Here is a 17,977-nt window from a genome sequence, read left to right as displayed (position 1 = left end):
TCTGAAGCAGATAATGACATACGCGGCAGAAACACGACCTAACACAGAGAGGACAAAAAGAATATTGTTCTGAAGCTGTTTTCTTGTGGCATCCAAAAGTAATTAATATTTAAATGGGAATAAGCCACAATTAAAGGTTAAAGTACGTTTATTGACGTTTGTGTCAACAAAAAAACAAAATTCGTTTAATTTACTAATGTTTGTATTTTGAGAACGATTTCCAAAGTGAAAATTGAAACGTCAATAAACGTACTTTAACCTTTAATTGTGGCTTATTCCCATTTAAATATTGACAAAAAGGATGTTAGAAACAGCAGAGAAGGACACACTAAAAAATTAATGGTAAGACACTATATGACAGAACTAGAAGTACAGATGTACAACGTAGATGCAAGGTAGAGAACATCAAGTACTGGGTAAGAAATAAAAGAGTAGAATGGGACGATCATATAAGCCGAATGACAACAAATAGAAGTAGTAAAGACGGCAAGAGACAGTTCTCCAATAGAAAGACGATCAGTGGGAAGACCACGAAAACGATGAAACGACAACTTACTAGAGATACATTGAAAAACAGACAGAGTTATGTCTACATAAAAACAAGAATAATAAGAAGAAAAAGTTTCAGGAACAAAATTTAATTGACTCAGTATATACTAACTTACCCACAGAAAATTTATCCGGCCGTCCCATTATCCCGGCAGCAAAACTAGGCAAGGCCTCTGGACCGGATGGAATTACTACGGAAGCCATAAAACTGTTGGAAGATGATAATATCGACATACTGGTAACAATTTTCAATGCCATATATAACACCAGCCACATTCCAACGGATTGGCTTTATTCAACCTTTATAATGATCCCTAAATCACAAAGAGCGACAAAATGCAAAGACCACAGACTGATAAGTTTAATGAGCCATTTGCTTAAGGTGTTTCTTCGCATCCTTCACACAAGAATGTTCAGAAAGCTGGAAGATCTAAGCGGTGAGACACAATTTGGTTTCAAGAGCGTACTGGGTACACGTGAAGCAGCTTTCTGTTTGAATACGCTTGTACAAAACTGCATAGATCAACGAAAGGACATAGGCATAACATTCCTCGATTATGAAAAAGCGTTTAACACTGTAAAACATGGCACAATGATGAAAATGCTACACAACGCTAACATTGACGAGAAAGATATAAGAGTTATACAGAATCTCTATTGGAATCAAAAAGCACGAGTGAGACTGAACAAATCAACCAACACAGAAGAATTTGAAATTTTAAGAGGGGTGCAACAGGGGTGTATTTTGTCTCCTATGTTCTTCAATCTCTATGTGGAGAACATTTTGGCAGAGGCACTCGAAGGCTCTGAGTGTGGAATAAAGGTAAACGGGTTCCCGATAAATAACATTCGTTACGCCGACAACACCGCGCTAATAACTGACAACGGACATGATATGCAGTTGATGTTAAATAAAATAAACACCGTAGGAAAAATATATGGCTTGAAGATAAATGCTGGAAAAACTAAATGCAAGGCAATAAGAAAAAACGCACTTTTAAGAATACCACTGCAAGTAGATAATGCTCCAATCGATCAAGTGAAAACTTTTAAATACTTGGGAATGATGATGAATGACCAACGGGATCCTCAACAAGAAATAAAATGCCGTACTGAACAAGCAAGACAAGCTTTTATCAAATTTAAACAGCTACTATGTAACCGCAATCTTTTCTTCAATCTCCGCTACAGGATGGTTAAATGCTATGCATGGCCCATATTGTTATACGGCATGAAAACATGGACGTTAGGAGTACCTTCCATTAATAAGTTGGAGGCCTATGAAATGTGGACGTTGCGAAGAATGTTCCGCATAACATAAACATATAGGGTGAGAAACGAGGAAGTCTTAAGAAAGGCAAATAGTGAGAGAGAACTACTCAATTTGATCAAGGTACGAAAAATTGGATACCTCGGCCATATTCTGAGAGGAAAAAAATACGCAATCCCTCAACTAATCATCCAGGGAAAGATTAAAGGCAAGAGGGGAGTAGGTCGCAAACAAATGTCGTGGCTACGGAACATAAAGAACTTGTAGCGTTATAACTGCTACATTGCCTGCTTTCTTTCTTATGTTAATATATTTCGTTAATTCTATTCTCCAATTTCCATATCTTCTGTCATAATTCATATTCTTCTATATCCTCCATTGTATCTCTTATTTTTCTATATATTTTCTCAGATATAGATTGTATCAGAATTATGTCGTTACTTAATTGATTCATTATTCTCTTTTCATTTTTACTGGTATTTGGCAGTTGGCGTCCAAATCTATCTTCTTTATATATATATATATATATATATATATATATATATATATATATATATATATATATATATATATATATATATATATATATATATATATATATATCAGTATCTACCTTTCCTATTTTCTTAATAATCATCATTTTTATCTTTTACTCAAGTTTCTAAAGAATGAATTTTATTTTCATCTCTATTTCTGTTACTTTGGAACGAGAGGTGCCATCTTTATTCTCTGTTTAGTTTAATGCTAGTGACAAAGACTCCTTTTTGTTGACATTTCCCCCTTCCCGTTCGATACAAAAGTCGATATAATGGCTTTTATTTCTAAAAATGTCGATTTTCTTCATGACTTTTGTAAAAGTATAATAATAACCAATTGTTGTGTCGTCTCCTGAATTAGGAGTCAACCTCCGGGATACATTTCTCAGGTGCGGGTCAATTTATATTAACATCCAGAAGACCAACCGGCCTGAGAATGGCACTATCATTCCAATAGGAGAGTTGACTCCAGGGGAAGAAAATCCACAACTCACAACATGGCTTGCTAACAACCATTTCAGAAAAGACCAGGATAAAACCTAGGATTTGGTGACAAGCATTTTTCCTTACTATAATGTAACACTGTAGCAAGAAGTCGAATAATTTTTATTTAAATTCAATTTAATTTTTAAACATGTATTTTTCTGCCCTTTTTGTTTAATATTTTAATAAACATGTGTTAATTTAACTGTGTATTGTTTCTTCTTTTTACTTGTTTGCGTGTGTTGCTCCAGAGTAGGCCATATTCACGTCCTGAGTGAGCTAGCCAGGGAGTGTTTCGTATAACGTCTAATGTAGCAATTTTGCAATTGATACATTAGGGGTTATGACGTTAAAAATTGGTCCCAACGGGAAACGATTTGTCACTCCAACGTTGTTAGTGATGTTAGTCGGATTGTAGCAGCAAACTAAGGTTTGCGGTTACAAGTTGACAACAGCAGCTCAACGTTGGGATGTTACAAATTGAGCCTCGAAGGGTTACAAATTGGCACCCAATGAATGTTCGTTGGAACGTCACAAATTGGGGCCTAACGTTACAAATTGGCGCACCAACGTAATATACTCTGAGTAATGCATACATTCTTGTATTTAGTTGAAACAATACTTTTATATTTTCTTGCTATTATTATCTTTAACATTTTTCTTCCTATTTTGAGTAGTAAATTTATTAAATTTCAGTAAAAATATCTATTTTCTATCTTACTTACTTTTTATACTTATTTTTTTTATCTAATTTTTACTGATAGTTTTTTTGATCACCAACCTTTTTTGTCTGCTGGTTATCATTAACCTTGACAAGTCCATGTGTTGTTGGGTAGTGTTAAAACTTAATTAAATATAAAATAGTAGTTTTATATTATTTTCGTAAATTTAATTATCTTTATCTTTAAAGTTGATTTGGTTACTTGTTGGTTTACATAAATTATTGTTTTTTAAATAATCTTACAAAATGGCTACCATCAACCCTAAGCATTTGAAAACTGATGAGTTAACCTATGAGTTAATTATTAGAGATCTTGAGGTTCCTTCTACTGTCGATGAGAAAAGAAGAGTCCTTAGTGGAATTTTGTCTCAGGAAGCATCAGACAGAAGCTTCTCTGAAACAGTTGTCCCTCTTGAATTTGAGCAAGACCATAATCAGGCCTTGGCTACTCTTGCTGATTTATCTAGTATCATCGATGAATTTTCAGGTAGTAAGTCTGATTATAGGTACAAATGTATTTGTTCTCGTTTAACTCATTTGTCTGGCCGTGTATCTCGTCTGATAACCACTTCTTCAACGCAGGAAACAGTCAAAAGACAGTTACGGAGTAAATTATTGTCAATTGAGGGTGTGCTTGTGGAAAAACTTAATCTTCCTTCAGAATCTACTCCAGTTAGGGTAGAATCACATACTGCATCTTCAGTAGTGAAGTCTGTGCCCATTTATAAATGGGGAATTCAAAAGTTTTCCGGCAAACAGCCTTTGATTCCTTTTCTTGAACAAATTGAGACGCTTAAAATCTCCAGGAATTGTTCTAATGATGACCTGTTTCTTTCTGCAGGAGATCTGTTTGATGGCAATGCTTTCAATTGGTGGCATAATCATCTTCTTAAAAAGACATTTCAGTCATGGTCTGACTTAGTTGCCGCTTTAAAGGAAACTTATCTTCCGGCAGATTATGAGAGGAATTTGTGGGAACAAATTCGTTCTACAAGGCAATCTTTTCGAGAACCTGTATCTACATTTATCTCTAATTTTGAAGCTCTTTTCTTCCGTTTACCTTCTGTCGTTTCAGAGAAAGATAAAGTATCTGAAATTAGACGTGGTCTTTTGCCAGACTACATCAAAGCTTTGGCTTTGCACGATATAGACACTGTATCTGATCTTACCTCTTACTGTAAAAGAATTGAGTCTGCGTTATCTATACCCCACTTTAATAATAATAATAAGAAATTTTCATATGAAACAAATTCACTTGATGAAATTTGTTGGAATTGCAACAAACGAGGTCATGTGTATCCTCAGTGCAGGTACCAGAAAAATAAATTTTGTTATGGTTGCGGTTTTAAGAACATTATTAAGGCACATTGCCCCAAATGTTCAAAAAACGAAGCGCGAGGTTGTTCGATAGCGGACAGGAATCAACCTCATTGCAGTCAAATGTCTGCATCAAACCTAAAAGGCAAGAACATACCAGGAAAAAATTTGAAGAAAACTTCAAACAAAGGACAAGAGTAACATTTCAACTACCACCTATTATTAAAACGCGAGCTGAAACTTCTGATTCTAATTGTGATTTTAATCCTTTACCTATAGACAAAACTCCCATAGATACAACGCACAATGTTTCTTTAAATCCTGCGAATATTTCTTTTCCGTTGATTTCAACGTCTGATACTTTATGTAGAACTAATCCTCTTCTCGATATTCGTACACAGGATAATCGACCATATATTTCAATAAATATTGGCAGTGAAACAATATCTGCACTTGTAGACTCTGGTAGTAATGTCTCTATTATTGGCTCTCCAGCCTTATTTCTTCTTAAGAAGCTGAATTTGCATCTTCACTATGATATTTCAGTACAGCTAACTACTGCTGATGGTAATGTCCAAAGTACCTTAGGTTATGTGTTTTTACCTGTTACCTTATCTGGTAGCACACAAAAATTAAAAGTTTTAGTGGTTCCTTCGATCTCACATAAAATGATTTTAGGTATGGATTTTATGAAATTGTTTAGAATTTCTTTGGATTTCACAAATTTTTCGTATAGTACAGCTAAACTGTCAACATGTGTTGTTAATACTATAGTAAGTTCAGAGAATTTATCCACCCATCAGCTTTCACAACTACATTCGGTAGTCAAACTGTTTAAGGAAATAGGCCCAACAGATTCTATTGGTAGAACCCACTTGTATACTCACCATATAGACACTGGTGATGCGAAACCAATTAGGCAAAGACAATATCCTCTTTCGCCTGCTATGCAGAAAATTCTCAACGAAGGAGTTGATGAGATGCTTAAGTTGAAAGTCATCGAACCATTAACAACCAGTACACCTTGGTTGTCTCCTTTGTGGTTGGTTCCGAAGAAAGATAGTTCCTATAGAGTTTGTTTTGATGGTCGAAAACTTAATTCGATAACAGTTCCTGATAGTTATCCCATGCCTTTAATAGATTCAATCATATCTAAAGTAAGAGATGCTAAATTTATTTCGTCAATCGATTTAAAACAAGCTTTTTATCAGATACCTTTGGATGATCAATCCAAATTAAAGACTGCATTTACAGTTCAAAATAGAGGTTTGTTCTGTTTTAATGTATTACCTTTTGGCTTAAATAATAGTGCACAAGCTATGTGCAGAGTTATGGATTCAGTTATAGGTCCTTTACTGGAGCCTTATGTTTTCTATTATCTTGATGATATTATTGTTGTTACTCCTGACTTTGATTGTCATATCAAAATTCTTAAAATGTTGTTTAAGAGACTTAAATATGCAAATCTTACAGTCAATTTTGAAAAGTGTCAGTTTTGTAGACCTTCTCTTAAATTTCTTGGTTTTGTTGTAGATCAACAAGGGTTAAGAACTGACCCAGCTAAAGTAGAAGCTATTTTGGAATATCCAGTTCCAAAAACTACTACTCAAATTCGTAGACTTATCGGATTGATAGGTTATTACCGTCGATTTTTGAATAATTTTGCATCCATTTGTACTCCTATTTCTGATTTACTCAAGGGTAAAAAGAAAGGACAGTCTATTGTTTGGACTCCAGAAGCTAACTTAGCTTTCAGTCAGATTAAACTGGCACTAACATCTGCTCCTGTTCTTGCTAGTCCAGACTTTGACAAGCATTTTTATCTTGCTTGTGATGCAAGTGACACTGGTGTTGGGGGTGTATTATTTCAAAAAGAAGATGGTTTAGAGCATCCTATAGCTTTCTTTAGTAAAACTCTCTCTAAAGCTCAACGTAAGTACACTACTACTGAGAAAGAACTGCTGGCTATTTTATTATCTATTGAAAAATTTAAGTGTTATATTGAAGGAAGTGAAAACTTCACTGTGATTACTGATCACTCATCCTTACAGTGGTTATATTCCATGAAAAACCCTTCTCCTAGAATTGCCAGATGGATAATGAAACTATCCTGTCACAAGTTTACTGTCATTCACCGTAGTGGTTCTTTAAATGTTGTGGCTGATTCCCTTTCTAGAATACCTGAACAAAATCCTGAAATTTCTCTTTTAGATTTATCTAATCTTAAAACAGATACTTGGTATGATAATATGGTACAAAAAGTACAAAATAATCCAGATCAATTTCCTGCTTTTAAAGTTCATGGTAATGTTCTTTACAAGCATATCTTTTCAAGGAATAAGTTTTCAGATCCTTCCCCAGAATGGAAAATTTTCGTTCCGTCTCCTCACAGAAAAGATATTTTGAAACTCTTTCATGATGATCCTACAGCTGCCCACCTAGGAGTATATAAAACGCTCTCTAGAATCACGGAATTGTATTACTGGCCTAGAATGAGACTTTATGTCGCAAACTATATCAGTAAGTGCAAAATCTGTGCTGCTAGTAAACCAGGAAATGTACCTCCTGCTGGTTTAATGGGAAAGTACAGAGATATTAATTTTCCATTTCAGTTTTTATCTGCTGACTTATTAGGTCCTTATCCTAGATCTAAAAATGGAAATCGTTTTCTTTTAGTTGTTGTCGACTGGTTCACGAAATTTATTTTTGTCCATCCAATGGCAAATGCTACCTCTACAGCTATTGTTAAATTTATTGAAAATCAAGTTTTTCTTATCTTTGGGGTACCACAAATTTTCGCAGTTGATAATGGGAAACAGTTCGTTTCCAATGATTTCAAAAATTTAATGAATAAATATAAAGTACAAAAAATTTGGTATAATGCGAGATATTTTCCTCAAATAAATCCTACTGAGAGAGTTAACAAAACTATCGTAACAGCTATTCGTTCTTTTATACATGATAATCATAAAGATTGGGACAAAGAAATTTTTAAGATTGCCCAGGCTATTCGCCTAGCCAAACACGAAGTTACACAATTTAGTCCTTCGTTTCTAACTTTTGCCAGAAATATCCCTTTGGACGGTTCCTTCTTTGGTGCAATAGAAGACAAAGCAAGCAATGTCATTAATATTAATAACAAGCTATTCGACCCAAGACCACTAGAAAATATGTCTTCTATTTTCAAAGAAGTGCAAAAGAGAATACGTCACTCTTATGCGACGAATTCTAGCAGGTATAACCTTCGTAGACGTGATGTCAAATATCACGTTGGTGATAAAGTCTGGAAGAAAAATTTTGTCCTATCAAAAGCTGTCGATGATTTCTCTGCAAAACTAGCGCCAAAATTTGTCCCCTGTATTGTCAATAAAGTTTTGTCTAAATTAGTCTACAATTTAAAGGATCTAGATGGAAATGATCTTGGAAATTTTCATGTCAGGGATATCAAATTAGATGTCACTGATTCTAGTGACGATGAAAATCAGTAATGCATATTAAAAATATATCTTTTGAGTAAAACTTGCAGTTATACTATTATATCTTACCTTTAAGTGTAATTTAAACTTACATATATCTTGTATTGCATATATTTTAAATTATCTTCTTATCTCTTTTGTTAAGCTTATACATATTTTTATTACCTGCGTTAACAAATATCTTCGTTATTTATGGACTTTTCAATAAAATATTTAGTTATGAGAACCTTTGCTAGAAAATTTATCTACTACCTTTCACAAGTTTGATTGTTATTTACTTATCTTTATCTTCGTTTAATAACACATTATCTCTTACCTTTGCAAGTTAGCTACTTGTATTACCTTTATGGTGTTATTAAAACTATTGCGGTAATAACTTATGTCTAATTTTCATACCTAGTGCAAGTGTCTTGTTTTTCCGTTGAGTGGGTTCAAATATGAGATTTGTTCGGACAAGCACATAAAAATTGCCTAGGATGATTTATCTTCGTGGGACTTGAGGTCACTGCAGGAAAACTATTAACAAGGGCGTTAATATTTTCCATTTACCCATTAGGGGTGTTGCGTTAGGCATAATTCTTTATCTTTTGGAGTGAAAGTAATCTTATGCATATATCTTCTTTTATAGAAACCTCTGGTGTAAGATTATGAAGCTTTGAAGTTTTTGATTGCATTTGAATTCTCTTTAACATTTTAAATACATACGTCTATATTTATGCAGTTCTAGTTCTATTTCTTTTGTGTAGATCCCTCGATAGTGTTTAGTGTTATAGCAATTTTATATGATATTACCACAACTTATCTTATCTTTGCTTTGTATTTTCCTTTATCATAAGTAAGCCAAATTTTATGCAGTATCTTTAATGTCTTTTGTGTAGACCTTTGACTTACTAGGTATTGTGAAGAATATACTTATGTTTATCTGACAATCAAAATTACTTGTGTTACTTAATTATCTTGATATTTACCTACCTTTAATTTTTGATACTATTTGGTACAAAAATTACTTTATCTTATACTAGCTTAATGTCAATTTGCTGTTTTATTGACTTGCCTTAGTCCATAAATATGCATATGCAATATGCCGAGAATTCATTCTCATTATCTTCTTATCTTTAATAAACAATGTAATTGTTTCCAGACCATACTGTCTATTGAAGTTTAGTCATAATAAGTTTCTCTGATTTAGTTCACAATGATTGCCCTCATCAATGCATAACTACAATGAATTTTCTTTTTCTTGAGTGTTATATTTTAATAAAATTTTTTTATTGCATTTACAGGGTAGATTTAACCTTATGCATACTACTATTTAGAAATCTGGTGTAGGGTTGTGTCTCTTTGAAATGACAATGGAAAGGTTTTGTTTTTTATACCCTCTTGTATAACTTTGCTCTGTACAATTTTTCTGTATAGATTACTTTATTATTCTAACAGGTGCATAACGTTTGGATTTAAATCAAAGTATATTTATGACTAATTTTTCTTCTTCAGTTCAACTGAGTATAATTTTGTGCAGTTTTCTTTTCATCTTGTGTAAATTTTATACTTAATAGATGTCTAGATTGGTCTTACTAAATTTTTACTTATTTCTTTTATATTTTGATGTTTACCTTATCTTTCTTAACTGCTTATAATGTTCTACTCATACTATCTCATGCAATATATGCAACTAAAATCTAGATTAGTATTATGATAACTAATATTTGGATTTATATACCTACTGCATTACTGATGATTATGATATCTTATCTTTTATAACTTAATGATTATATGCATATCTAGTGATATTGCTAATATCATAATTACCTTGGTTTAAAATTAGCTTCCCTTAAGAACTAACATTCTTGAAAGAATGTCTTTCTAACGATGTTTATCTCCATGAGTGATAGATACATCGTCCCCATATTAGTTGTTTTTGTATGATATTTATGTAATTACATATATATGGGACCGAACTGTGGTGGAGATGTACATTTATACCACTGGATCTTCCTTTAATGGTAAGGTTGTCTTTAGGGTATGGCGTCGGGGGGTTCATAGTACACAGGACTGTCGTCTCTGAGGAGCGCTTTCGAGGTTTAACCATGGATTATGAGCTACTGCGTTCATACCAACATGATTTCAATCGGCCCAGTGTATAATCGATGTACAGTACCAAAGATTGCGGATAACCCTTAACGTAGCTTTTCTCCCTCTTGGTCTACGACCAATTTTAGTGTGACGAATACTATAATTCGTTGGGATAAAATATTTCCCTGAGTATTAACTCTAAAGCCCTGTTACATGCTGCTACAATGTATAGCACATAAATATTTGCCTCATAATTTTAGTGTGACGAATACTATAATTCGTTGGGATAAAATATTATCCTGAGTATTAACTCTAAAGCCTTGTAAGGAATTGCTATAAGGTATAACATAGGATTATTTACCTTACAATTTTAGTGTGACGAATACTATAATTCGTTGGGGATGAAATAATACCCAGAGTGCTCACTCTAAAGTCATTTAGTGTATATAGTATTACAATACTGTAATACATAGTTTATAATTATGTAGTTAAAATTTTAGTTTAACGGATACTATAATTCGTTGGGTGATAGTCATTTATTTTTTTTGACTTAGGTTAATATAAGTATATTAATTTTTATATCTTATCACAAGTTAACCATTTTCACTTTATTTTGTTTAAATAATAGTACCTAAACTTACAAGTTATTATACCTATATCTAGGTATCTAGATAACTTTATTATTTGGTAAAGATTACCTTTATTATTATTTTGATGATCAAAACATATAATGAGTTTAGTGATGAGAAAAATTTCTCAAGGTACTTTAGAAATTTTTCTACTGGGTGGTGGAAGTGTGTAGCGTTATAACTGCTACATTGCCTGCTTTCTTTCTTATGTTAATATATTTCGTTAATTCTATTCTCCAATTTCCATATCTTCTGTCATAATTCATATTCTTCTATATCCTCCATTGTATCTCTTATTTTTCTATATATTTTCTCAGATATAGATTGTATCAGAATTATGTCGTTACTTAATTGATTCATTATTCTCTTTTCATTTTTACTGGTATTTGGTATAAAAACCAGTTGGCGTCCAAATCTATCTTCTTATATATATATATATATATATATATATATATATATATATATATATATATTTCAGTATCTACCTTTCCTATTTTCTTAATAATCATCATTTTTATCTTTTACTCAAGTTTCTAAAGAATGAATTTTATTTTCATCTCTATTTCTGTTACTTTGGAACGAGAGGTGCCATCTTTATTCTCTGTTTAGTTTAATGCTAGTGACAAAGACTCCTTTTTGTTGACATTTCCCCCTTCCCGTTCGATACAAAAGTCGATATAATGGCTTTTATTTCTAAAAATGTCGATTTTCTTCATGACTTTTGTAAAAGTATAATAATAACCAATTGTTGTGTCGTCTCCTGAATTAGGAGTCAACCTCCGGGATACATTTCTCAGGTGCGGGTCAATTTATATTAACATCCAGAAGACCAACCGGCCTGAGAATGGCACTATCATTCCAATAGGAGAGTTGACTCCAGGGGAAGAAAATCCACAACTCACAACATGGCTTGCTAACAACCATTTCAGAAAAGACCAGGATAAAACCTAGGATTTGGTGACAAGCATTTTTCCTTACTATAATGTAACACTGTAGCAAGAAGTCGAATAATTTTTATTTAAATTCAATTTAATTTTTAAACATGTATTTTTCTGCCCTTTTTGTTTAATATTTTAATAAACATGTGTTAATTTAACTGTGTATTGTTTCTTCTTTTTACTTGTTTGCGTGTGTTGCTCCAGAGTAGGCCATATTCACGTCCTGAGTGAGCTAGCCAGGGAGTGTTTCGTATAACGTCTAATGTAGCAATTTTGCAATTGATACATTAGGGGTTATGACGTTAAAAATTGGTCCCAACGGGAAACGATTTGTCACTCCAACGTTGTTAGTGATGTTAGTCGGATTGTAGCAGCAAACTAAGGTTTGCGGTTACAAGTTGACAACAGCAGCTCAACGTTGGGATGTTACAAATTGAGCCTCGAAGGGTTACAAATTGGCACCCAATGAATGTTCGTTGGAACGTCACAAATTGGGGCCTAACGTTACAAACTGGACAGGCATAAATACCACTGGCGATCTTTTGCATGCCGCAAAAGACAGACGTCTGGCCTTAAGATAATTCGCCAACGCACTATAGGTGCACGGCACTATAGGAAGAAGAAGATTAAAATGTTAGTTGGTAGTTCAGATTTCTTTTCCAGCTGGGTAGTTACCCTACCGGACAAACAGTGTGACTTGTCGTCTTAGTCTTTTATATAGATAGATAGATAGGGAACAAATTCTTGATACGGGTTAATATACCACTGCCGTAGTTCTTAAAAACGATGCACACACACTTTATATCTACTAGTTATTAGTTTTTGTAAATTTTATTTTTGTATAACATCTGAAAAACTACTTTATTCTTTACAGCCCCTGACAGATGGCATAACTGGTTCAGGCTTCGATCGGAACTAACCATTAAAGTTGTAAAAGTTAAAAAAAAACTAATTGTCAGAATTTAAAACGACATTTAGAATAAACATTTTGCATTGGTTTTGAATACCGATGGAGTGATCAGTGACCTTTATTAGCAGTTGGTATTACTTTATTGTTTGTGCAATTGTAATTATTAATTCTTCTGGTTGGTTGGTTATAATTTTCGTTTTATTATAATTCATTTGTAGACCTATTTTTGTTGATTCGCTATTTAATTCATCCATCATATTTTGCAATTCTTCCCTTTTATCTGTTATTAATACAATGTCGTCTGGATATCTTAAGTGATTCAAGTATTGGCCATTTATGTTAATACCCCGTTTTTCCCATTGTAATTTTCTCATAACGTATTCCAAAGCTTGATTGAATAGTTTGGGTGATATAGTGTCACCCTGTCTGACTCTTTGCCGTATCTTAATGGGCTCCGTTTGTTCAACTATATTGATAGATGTTGTTACTTGATCATATATATTGGAAATTAAGTCCGTATATCTATAGTCTATTCTCCCATTTTGTAAAGACTTCTTTACTGCCCAATGTTCCACCTCATCGAATGCTTTTTCAATGTCTACAAATGCCATATACATTGGGATTTGATATTCGTTGGCCTTTTCAATTAATATTTTTATCGTAAGCAGATGGTCGCTTGTACTGAATCCTTTTCTAAAACCGGCTTGCTCTCTTGACTGGTAATTATCTAACTTAGTTGTTAATCTGTTTGTTAGTAGTTTAGTTAACAGTTTGTACATTAAATTCAGTAGCGTTATGGGCCTATAGTTTTTCAGATCTTTTCTATCGTCTTTCTTAAACAGTAATAGTGTTATTGCGTCGTTCCATGTGGTGGGTATTTGTCTTGTGTTCAATATTTTATTCATTAGTACATAAAGGACTTCCACTGTAGTTTTACTCCCATTTTTTAGCATTTCCACAGTTATTCCATCTTTCCCAGAAGACTTGTTATTCCTCATATCTTTGAGTGCCTTTTTTTATTTCATTTTTACTGATTTCTGGTTGTAGGTCAGAGTTAACGTTTTTTATTTTCAGTTGTAACTGATTACGGATTTGTTGGGTTGGTTTTTGTTCTGTTTTATAGAGATTTGTATAATATTCGTGCGTTATCTGTAAAATTTCTTTTATATTGTTGGTCTTTACTTCTTCTTTGTTCTTTATGCTATTATTTTTGTATGTTTCCCAGGTTCTGCTTTAAGCACTTCATGTTTCTATTTTTTTCAATTGGTTTCTCTATATTTTCTTCCTGTACTCTCCGTTTACACTCCTTGATATTTTTTCTAATAGTTTTGTTTATTTCTTTGTATTCCATTTTATTTCTGTCCCTTTGTTCTAGTAATGTTCTTCTTGTGTTTATAAGAATCTTTGTTTCCTAGGATATGAAACTTTTTTTTTTGTTGTTGTCTGTGCTATTTTTTTACCCACTTTTATTAGAGTTTCAGTTAATATTATATTTATTTCATCGATATTTTTGTGTTCTATATCTTCCTTGGTCGGCAATATTTCTTTTATTCTCTCTTCGTATGTCTGTTTTTCGTGTTTTAGTTTTTCCATGTTTAATTTCTGATTGTTTTCCACTTTCTTTCTTGTTTCAAATCTACTATCAATGATCAGCTTGGCTCGGACTAGGCTATGGTCGCTACCAGTTGAGAAACGATTTAGGACTGTTACGTCTTTTACCATGAATTTTTGCGTTAAAAGAATATAATAAATTTCGTTTTTAGTTTCACCATTGGGACTAATTCATGTCCATTTTCTTTGGGGTTTTTTCTTAAAGAATGTATTCATTGCATATAGTTGCTTCTCCTCCAAATAATTCATCAATGTGTGTCCTCTATCATTTTTTTTTTTGCCGTATCTAGAACAATTAAAAGAATATGTATATTTGGGACAACTAATTAAATTAAATAAAGAAAATCAGACCGGACAAATAAAGTGAAGGATACGGTTGGCTTGGGTAACCTTCGGAAAATTTTCCTATATACTAAACAATAGAAAATACCCCCAATATTTAAAAACAAGAGTCTTCAACCAATGTTTATTTCCTGTTCTCACCTACGATTCTCAAATTTGGAGAAATGCAAATGCTGAACATCAGGCTATTAGGCAAGAAAAGAAATACTTGGATCAGCAACAAAACAAAAGTGACCGATATATTAACGCAGATAGCAAAACCCAAGTGGAAGTTCGCTGGACATACCATAAGATAGAAAGACGACAGATGGAATAAGATGATTATACACACTGGAGACCATATAGTTACAAACGAAAAAGAGGAAGGCCACAAATGCGATGGTCAGATGACTTGAAGAAACACGCAGGCCCGAAGTGGATACAAACTGCCTACAATAGAAAGACGTGGAAGAAGGAAGAGGAGGCCTATGTCCAAAATTGGACAGCAAGGGCTATATAGATAGATAGATAGATAGATTACTTTATTAGCTACTTGTGTTATACGTTGGTATTAACACAAATTGAATGATCAAATGAATAATCTCTGTATAGTAGTATCGGGCCTTCGCTTCTGTTTAAATTATTCACACAGGAATTTTCTTATCTCTAATATTGAAATGATTTTTCTATATATTATTCTTATCTGCGTAATTTTTGTTCTGTTTCCATATCGATATCGGTGTTTTAATCACTGACAACAGTATACTTGAGTTGTTCTGTTTTTTATTTTAGCTAGTTTTGAACTTTTTAAAGCGAATTAAAGTTGGTATACTTGTTTTAAAAGTCTTATATTTCCATACAATTTTCTGAGGGCTAGACTTCTTTTACCTTTCTTATTTTTCTTCTTATTATATTTTGTAATTATTGCTATAGGATCTTGTTGTTCTTCAATGTTTCCTCTTTCATTCATTATCTCTAAAATTTAGAAAATGACACTGCCAAACATAATTTTAAATTATTTAAATACTTGCACATTTTTGTTTAGAAAATCGATTATTATTAGAATGTTAGTTTTTTGTTATTAACTATTATAGTTTTTAAAAGAAAATATTGCAAACAATTTTTTCCTCCTATGACGTAAAAAATATAACGTAAATGTTGATATTTATTTCGATAGTGCAGCACAGGTTAAATTCAATTTTTTTTATGTAATTTAGGACATATTACCCAAAAAGAATGAGTAAGAACTAAAAATCATTTTTAGTATATTTCAATGTACAAATGCTATATATTATTTCTATAATTTCAGCACAATGCAATATAAACCCCAACAACAGTAACAACAACAATAGTAACAACAATAACAACACCAATGGGTCCCTAAACAATCCCCAACCCACCTACTCAGCCCATCGAGGTGCAGCTCGACAGATGTATGGGTCGGGGTCTTTGAGGCCGCCTGGCACAAAATCCGTCATCTATGCCACCGGCCAGCGTCAACATGGGGTCAGAACTACCCTGTCCCCGCAAGTTTACAGTCCACCCCAGTTCATACCTTACGTACCCATCCCGGTGTTTCCTATACCCATGAGAGCTGACGAATATGAGCCTATGATTAGAGGTAAGTAGATAAAAGAAGCAGTATTCACCACTGGCACAGGTTGAATCACTTTAATTAGCCAAAGTTAAATGAGTACTTCGGGTACTTAAACCTTAATATATATTGAAATTACAAAGTGTGGCGCGACAAGTTTGGATTAATAGTAATGGCGGACGTAGTTATGTTAAATGTCCTAAACATGTATTGTTATAATATCCTAAATGTAGTACTTTCGGTTATACCGGAATTAGACGTCAACTTTGTTATTTTAAATAGAACTCAATATTTTTTTATTTTATTTTCGAATTTTAAATGAATGAAATGAAATTTTAGATAAAATTTGTGCACAATATCCTATAAAAAAATCCTAGTCCACATTGAATGACGATATCTCCATTAATAACAAAGCTAATGACGAGAAATTGTAACCAATAAACAACAAGCGCTTGGCCGTTAACACAGTATATCCAACTCATTGATATTTTATACAAGGTGTTTTAAACTTAGCCGACAACATGCACAATTTAAATAATTTATAAGTTGCTTACTTTAAATAGAACACCACTTAATCATTTCAATGTTAGTAAAGGGTAGACCATGGCTGTCAAAGATTTGATAGTTATAACGTTAATTGTTCACACAGTAGATTGTTCTGGCAGTTTTGTTTACCAGTGTGTATATCACAGTAAATAATGGCAAATGTAGGATTTACTAATGATGATTTGTTATATGTTATTATTTACAAAAATTGATAATAAACCACTAGTGGACAATGACATAAACGAAATTAATTTTTTGGGTTATTGGGTTTTTTTACCAAATGCCTCCCTTAGAGATTGCGAGATCTTACTTTGCCGACGAGAACAATTCATCGCATTTAAAAGAAAATACACGAATGAAAACCATTTTTATATCATTTGATGCAACACTTACATACAATTACGTGATCTTCCTTGAAGGGTATAATTGGGAATATTTTTTAATGAAGACCCAAAAGCATGAAAGCTTTATAAAAAAGTAAGATGGTCTGATCTGATGAAGCAAAGTTTAGCAAAAATGGACTATTTTTCGACATAATTGATCTACGACCGGCGTTATATACTTTAAGAAATTAAGTGGCGGCTTCAGCTTGGTATCGACAAGATGGAGCACCTATTATGACTTTGGGCTTGTTGCACAGCATCTTTACACAGGCTACACTAAAACTGGCACAGCACATTTGCTATGATTGGTCAGTGGGTGTATCTTAATTTAAAATTTGGCGGGCTTCATGTACAGAACTTTTCTGTTCTGTACCATATCAACATGAATACCTTTTACACCCATATCTTGTCTCCACTGATTTAGTCTTATCTCCAGTTCTCTCTCAGACTTTCTCACCTTGAAGTTAAGCTGTTATCTGATCCAATACGAATGAGAATACGGGCTTAACACTGAACTTTGATTAAGCCTTACTTTCACACAAAATATGCTAATTTAACATATTCATTCTAATGCTAGATTTTACTCTCTCATACATGTGTTGCACCACTCTCACATATTC

The 17,977-nt window shown here is 33.0% G+C and overlaps 1 protein-coding gene across 1 annotated transcript in view; it reads left to right on the top strand.

Moving 5' to 3' along the window:
* The window catches only part of Lrp4 (LDL receptor related protein 4), a 129,622-nt gene that overhangs the window by 28,472 nt on the left and 83,173 nt on the right, over positions 1-17,977 (top strand). The window contains exon 3 of the mRNA XM_072520329.1: positions 16,144-16,455. Coding sequence (XP_072376430.1) covers positions 16,144-16,455 — 312 coding nt within the window. The remainder of the gene's footprint in view (positions 1-16,143; positions 16,456-17,977) is intronic.

This window comes from Diabrotica undecimpunctata, chromosome 1 (assembly GCF_040954645.1).
Source record: "Diabrotica undecimpunctata isolate CICGRU chromosome 1, icDiaUnde3, whole genome shotgun sequence".
NCBI lineage: Eukaryota > Metazoa > Arthropoda > Insecta > Coleoptera > Chrysomelidae > Diabrotica > Diabrotica undecimpunctata.
Note: the sequence above shows the minus strand (reverse complement) of the source record. Positions and strands in the feature narration are given on the sequence as shown.